The following is a 6,547-nucleotide window of genomic DNA, read 5'->3' as shown; positions in this document are numbered from 1 at the left end:
AGTATTCCTCCATTTCAGTAGAACTTTACCCGTTGAACACCTCGGAATATAATTCGGATACATGGAAAGTTTGCACATCAATGCCACATATGTAGCCAAGCTACCATGTAACCCGCCCATAAGTGAACTCGGAATCAACTCAATGAGCTCGGGCGTTTGCATCCATAAGTGAACTCGGACTCAACTCAACGAGCTCGGATGCCTAGTTACATCTCTCGAACTCGGACTCAACTCAACGAGTTCAGACATTTGCATCCATAAGTGAACTCGGACTCAACTCAACGAGTTCGGATGCTCAACCATCCTAGTGACATGTCACTTGTATCCTAATCTATTCCTAAGGTTCAAACGGGCTTTTCCCTCGATCTCACATTTGCCGTCTTCCATGGAATATCGGAACCGATACTTCGGTGATAGTTCATACTCATCAAGTAATTCACATAATTACATATTATTCAACAATAACCACAAAGCATAATATTTCATGATAATAATCAGCATCATATCATACAAACAACATTAAATTGCTTAAAATGACAATTATGTTACTATATTTACACATGAACTTACCTCGTATGCGAAAATGGCTACTTTTACCATTTCGTCCACAACTTGGTATTTTCCCCATTTTAGCCCGAATTTCAGTTTTCCTTGCTCTATCATTTAAAATATAGTCTAATTATGACTCACATTATTCAAATTTACCCAAAATCATATTTTAGAAAAATTACAATTTTGCCCCTAAACTTTTGCATATTTACACTGTTGCCTCAAAGCTCGTAAATTAAACTTCAGCCTATTTTCTTATGTTTTATAACATGCTGATCATTTTTCCCTTCTATGGCAACATCAAATTCTCACTCTAACATGTACTTATGACTATTAGGTATTTTTACCGATTAAGCCCTTTTGCTCGTTTTCACTTAAAACCGAATAGCACAAGTTGTCTAACATAATTTAAAACCTCATATTCTATCATAAAACACCAAAATACACAAATTTCACCTATGGGTATTTTTCCAAATATAAACCCTAGGTTAAATTATTGCTAGGATAAGCTAAATCGAGCTACCGGGACTCCAAAAACGTAAAAATCATTAAAAACGAGGCTAGAACAGACTTACAATCGAGCTTGGAAGCTTGAAAAACCCTAGCCATGGTTTCTCCTTGCTATATTCGGCCATGGGGTTGAAGATGAGCAAAATTGGCTTTTAATTTTGTATTTTAATTCATTTTACCCCTAAATGACCAAAATGCCCTTACTACTAAACTTTTCAAAAATTCCATCCATGTCCAATTTTGTCCATAGACTTAGAAATTGGTAAAATTTCTATTTAAGACCTCCTAATTAATATTTCAAAACAATTTCATACTAGAAACTTCTAGAATACAAGTTTTGCAAATTATTCGATTTAGTCCCTAATTTCAATTTAAGCACTTTATGCATAAAATTTCTTCACGAAATTTTCACACAATCATGCAATCATATCATAGACCTTAAAATAATCATAAAATAATTATTTCTATCTCGGATTTTGTGGTCACGAAACCACTATTTCGACTAGGCCCAAAATCAGGATATTACAAAAGGACTTCATAAGAAAGTGGATGCCAAACTAGGAAGGACCTTTGTGGTAAAGATGACCTTTTTTGGAGGAGCATTGATTTTGACCAAGATGGATGACAAAAACCTACCTAATCCTGTGAACTCGGATTCAGTCAAGAAATATTTCACCTAAAAAAAGAAAGGAGAGGCCAAGGCAAAAACTCACAAAAGGCGTTTTGAGACTAAAGGGATTTTGAGTTGAAAACCCGAAAAAGGGTAGCACAAATTCGGATTAAAGATTGAACATGTGATGGTCAGGTCTTCTCAGAAGAAAGAAAGTTACATCTTGGGGCATCAACAAAGTACTCTGGATCTCCTAAATACATATCAGGCTCAAAAGGGTCCTCAAGAAGTTAGTGCGGAAAAACTCATGCTACGATAGCTAGGGCACCTAGTTTCATCTTACTCATTTTGTATTTTAGCAACGTTTGTTATTTTGATTAATCTATTCATTTCAAGCTTTGCTCCCAAAAAATTTCAATCTTGTCCATTGTTATGATCTTTTTCAAGCATTTTTCATTAAAATAACGATTAATGGACTAATAATATTCAAGTAAAATGATTTTTGTATATTGCTCTAAAAGGTTTTCTAAATAGTACAAGGACTTGAAACAAGACCAATAGTCAGAACTGACCAAATATAAGAGTTGGAAATGTTTGGGAACGAATAGTTTAAATTGTGATTATTTCTGCGGGCTTTTTTCAAAGATTCCAGATCTGAACAAGAAGGCATGGTAACACATCAGTGATAGAATCTAGACAAGCAACGAGCAATGTCAACCTAAGCATTAGAAAGGGGATCATTCTTGAAAAGTAACATTCTGCATTCATGCAAATATCATTCATATACATCTAGTTGGGGGCATTTGATTCATTTTGATCATAACATCCTAATCGCTTGGCATAAATATAGGCCCATGAAATGGATTCTACAGGTCGTATTCCCCAGAGAATGGTGTAATAGATTAGTGAAACTATAAATCCTATACCCCTGAAGTTGCAATGGGATGAATTGAAGTTATTGTGGCAAATCTTATCTCTCTGAATTTGCAGTAGAGCAAATTAAGGCCACAAATCTTATCTCTCTAAATTTACAATGGAGCAGATTGAAGATAGTGAATCTTATCTCCCTAAAGTTTTAGTGGAGCAAATTAAAGCTACGAGTCTAATCTCCCTAAAGTTGCAGTGGAGCAGATTGAAGTTACAAGTCTTATCTCCCTAAAGTTGAAGTGGAGCAGATTAAAGCTACAAGTCACATCTCCCTGAAGTTGTAGTGGAGCAGATTGAAGTTACAAATCTTATTCCTTGAGGTTGCAGTGAAGTAGATTGAAGAGAAAAGTCTCATCTCCCTGAAGTTGCAGTGGAGCAGATTAAAGCTACAAATCTAATCTCCCTAAAGTTGAAGTGGAATAGATTAAAGTGACAAATCCTGTACCTCTGAAGTTGCAATGGGTTAGAATGAGTTACTTGAAAAAGAGGAGCACCAAAGAGGTCGAGATTTGATGAGACCGGACAAAATTAGTCATTCTTAAAAGTCTTTGCTCCATTCTCGTTACACGAAAACGAGCAAAGAGGGGCAGTTGTAAAAGCCCAATTTTGCCCTGGCCCAAACAAAAAAAACCAAAAATAAAATAAATAAAACCAAAAATCGAAAGTCCATAATAGTCCATTTACAATATGGCCCAATATGGCCCAAATCAAAAAACCCTAATAGCCCAAATGGCCCAAGAACCTAAACAATATTCAGAAAAAAAACTCCAACCCCTTGGCGCTGCACGTGCCCCACGTCAGCACGCTCGCGCCTAGAGGTCTGCCACCATCAACTATTCTGCCACCGTCATCCTTAACCACTACCTGTAAGAAAAAAGAAAGAATAGACAACAAACAATAAAAAAAACAATGTAATGTATTCGACTATAAAAGCCAAAACAAAAAACTATGTAAAAGATACACGAGGAAATAAAAAAAAAAGAGCACAAAAATTTCGAAGGTGACTCTTTTTTATTCTTTTCTTTTTATTTGAATCTGTTTTTTTCTTTTTTGAAAACATAAAACAAAAATAAATAAAAAAGTTCTAACCTTGCCATCGTTTCCGGAGACTCCTCTAGCTTAGAAGGCTACCGAAACCTTGGTAGTTCGCCACAAGCCTTGTCGGAGAACTGAAAATCGAAAGGTTTTCTGGAGAATTTTTAGGGTTTCAGTATCGGTTCTTTTTTCTTTTTAATAAAAAGGGGTTTGAAAAGGTTTAAAAGGTGATTTTTTTTAAAAGAAAAAAGCAAATTTTTAATTTTTGACCACCAGGGACGGTGGTCACCGTCGCCGACAGTTGGTGGCCGCGGTGGAGCGGCGGCTGCTCCAATGGCCGGACTTAGACCCTCTTCAGAGAAAAAATAGAGAAAATAAAGTTTTTTTTAAAAATGATTAAAATCAATTTTTTGGGTTTTAAACTAAAATAGGGCACCAAAATGACATCGTTTCAAGGTGTTTCTAAATGCCCCAAAACGATGCAGATTTAGGGCCGACTTGATCTGATTGAACCACTTGACCTAGGATTCGCGTGTTTTTAAAAGGGAGGGGATATTTTTAGTTTTGGTCCTTCCAATTTTTTTCATCTTTTTAATTTAATTATGTTTAGTTTATTTATTTTAATTTTCGCTCCACAATTTAAATTCCAGTACAATTTAGTCCGTTGACCCACTGTGGACTGCTTCGAGAGTGACACGTGTCAAATGAGGGGAATAATAGCCCTTTGACCCCCTAAAGTTTTTATCCTATTTTAATTTAATCCTTTAAGCTCTTGTTTAAATTTAGACTATTAGTTTTGCTACATTTTAAATTTAGTCCTTTATTCCCTCTTCTTTATTTGTTTTGCGATCTATACTTTAAGTTTCTCTTAAATTTCAATTTAATCATTATTTGGTTAATTTTGCCTCTTTATTTACTATATTATTTATTTTAGTATTTAAAGTTTATGTTATTTATATTTTATTGATACTTTTTTTATGTTATCCATGTTATCATTGTTTTATTTACTCATATTATTATTATGATAATAGTTACGATATGATTATCGTTGTTAGTATTATAAACCAATATTCTTGTTACTATTATAGTTACATTTATTTTATTTTAATTTTTAATTTTTAATTTCTTCATTTTTAATTTAATTTAATTTAATTTAATTTTTTATTTTTTGCTTATTACACTAACATCATCATTTCATTTTTTTTACCTACATGATTATTTCATTTTATTTTGCTATCACAATGTACTTATCATTTTTTTTACATTATGCCCAAATAAATTAAATATACCTCATTTTAAAAGTTACACTCATTTTATCTAATGCATATAAAATATTCAAAACCGAGGCAATGTTTGTCATTTTTGGGATTTGGAGAAGTCGTGCTCCTAACTTACAGAGTATGGCATCTCTCTAGAACCGAATTAATCGAATAACCTATTTAAAATAACAAAAAAGAAATTTAGGTAACAATCAAATGGTGTTTATTCTAGTTTTTGAGAATTCGACGGGTCGTGTCTTAACTTACGAGATATAATATTTCCTTCTCGATTAACTCGAAATAAGACCCTTTTCCATAAAACTTAATTTATTTAAGTAATTTTAATTAAAAATATCATGCAAAGTGAAATTGTGTTTTAAATTTTTTTAAAATTTTCAATTTTCGACACTAAGACATCAAGTAATCAACTAGGTATCAATTTTGGGCGTCACGAGGGTGCTAATCTTTTCTCGTGCATAACCGACTCCCGAAACCATTTCTTGAATTTTGTAGACCAAAAATCGTTGTTTTAGTAAATCAAACTGTTTATTAAAAGATCAAATTACGAGGCGATCCGATCACAACTAATAAAATGGATTAGTGGCGACTCTATTTTAGTTCTTTTTTAAATAAAAAGTCAATTTAAAAAAGGGTTTCTACAACATATCTAATCTAAATACGTACCAAATATTGATACTTTCTTAAAAAAAGAAAATAGAGCACTATATACCGAATATATTCTCTCCATTGAGTTTGGAAGGGTTTTCTGACGATGTTGAAGAGAGAAATTGTCTTCCGATTTCATGTAAGTTTTTTTTGGAATGGTTGATATAATTACTCGGTTGGAACTTAAAAAAAAAAAGAGTTTAACTATTGGTTTATTACTCTTCTAAATTGCAAAAAAGAGGCTACTCATAATTGGCAAATGATGGGGACAAAATGATTTAAACAAAAAACAGTAGTTCTAATAGTTGGATTTTTTTTCTTGGGGGTACAAAATCATAATCAATACTAGTTTGATGAACGGTCTAGAAATTGACAATAGCTTCAACCAATAATTTCATGGAACTATTCATCAACTCAGGACTGAGCCTAAGCATGAGGGTACAAAATTCCATCTCATTCAAAGCTCCATCACCGTCCAAATCACCTTCTCTCAACATACAAATTGCCTCTTCATCGCTCATATCTTGCAAGCCAAGTAATGCCGAGTTCTTCTTCAAGCTCTCGAAAGTGATTACTCCTTTGTCACCATCCACAAGCAAACGAAACCCGTTACAAAGCTCCTTCATGAAACCATCAGGACCCAACTTCTCAACCATGGCAGGGAAAAAATCTTCAAACACTACACTATTTTGGGACGCCATTGAATATATATATGAACAAAGAAAAAGACCCTATTGTTTTATTTTAGGGGTATGATCTAGAAATGGAATGGTTGGTATAAAATGAGGGTATTTATATGTGATGGAAAGAGAATAAAGCTAAGGGAGTGTAGAAGAGAAGAAATGTTCGAGGAAAGAGTGTTAATGAGAACAAATTAAAGGTGGAGATAAAAAATACGAAGGTTGTCTTGGATGGCGATTTGTTGCCTTTTTATGTTATGTGGCTTTTTGTGTAGGAAAATTGTCGTCCTTCCTCGAAGTTGCATGTGATA

At 33.6% G+C, this 6,547-nt stretch overlaps 1 protein-coding gene across 1 annotated transcript; it reads right to left on the bottom strand.

Annotated features, from left to right (window-relative positions):
* Positions 1-5,784: 5,784 nt before the first annotated feature.
* Positions 5,785-6,338, bottom strand: LOC121230419 (calcium-binding protein KRP1). The gene has a single exon (XM_041115159.1). The coding sequence runs from the start codon at positions 6,255-6,257 to the stop codon at positions 5,919-5,921; it is 339 nt and encodes a 112-aa protein (XP_040971093.1). The 5' UTR covers positions 6,258-6,338; the 3' UTR covers positions 5,785-5,918.
* Positions 6,339-6,547: the final 209 nt, after the last annotated feature.

Source organism: Gossypium hirsutum, chromosome A06 (assembly GCF_007990345.1).
Source record: "Gossypium hirsutum isolate 1008001.06 chromosome A06, Gossypium_hirsutum_v2.1, whole genome shotgun sequence".
Lineage (NCBI taxonomy): Eukaryota > Viridiplantae > Streptophyta > Magnoliopsida > Malvales > Malvaceae > Gossypium > Gossypium hirsutum.
Note: the sequence above shows the minus strand (reverse complement) of the source record. Positions and strands in the feature narration are given on the sequence as shown.

Bases quoted from the DNA above. Each gene is read 5' to 3' on its own strand.
- LOC121230419 (XM_041115159.1), bottom strand. From the start codon at position 6,257: ATGGCGTCCCAAAATAGTGTAGTGTTTGAAGATTTTTTCCCTGCCATG.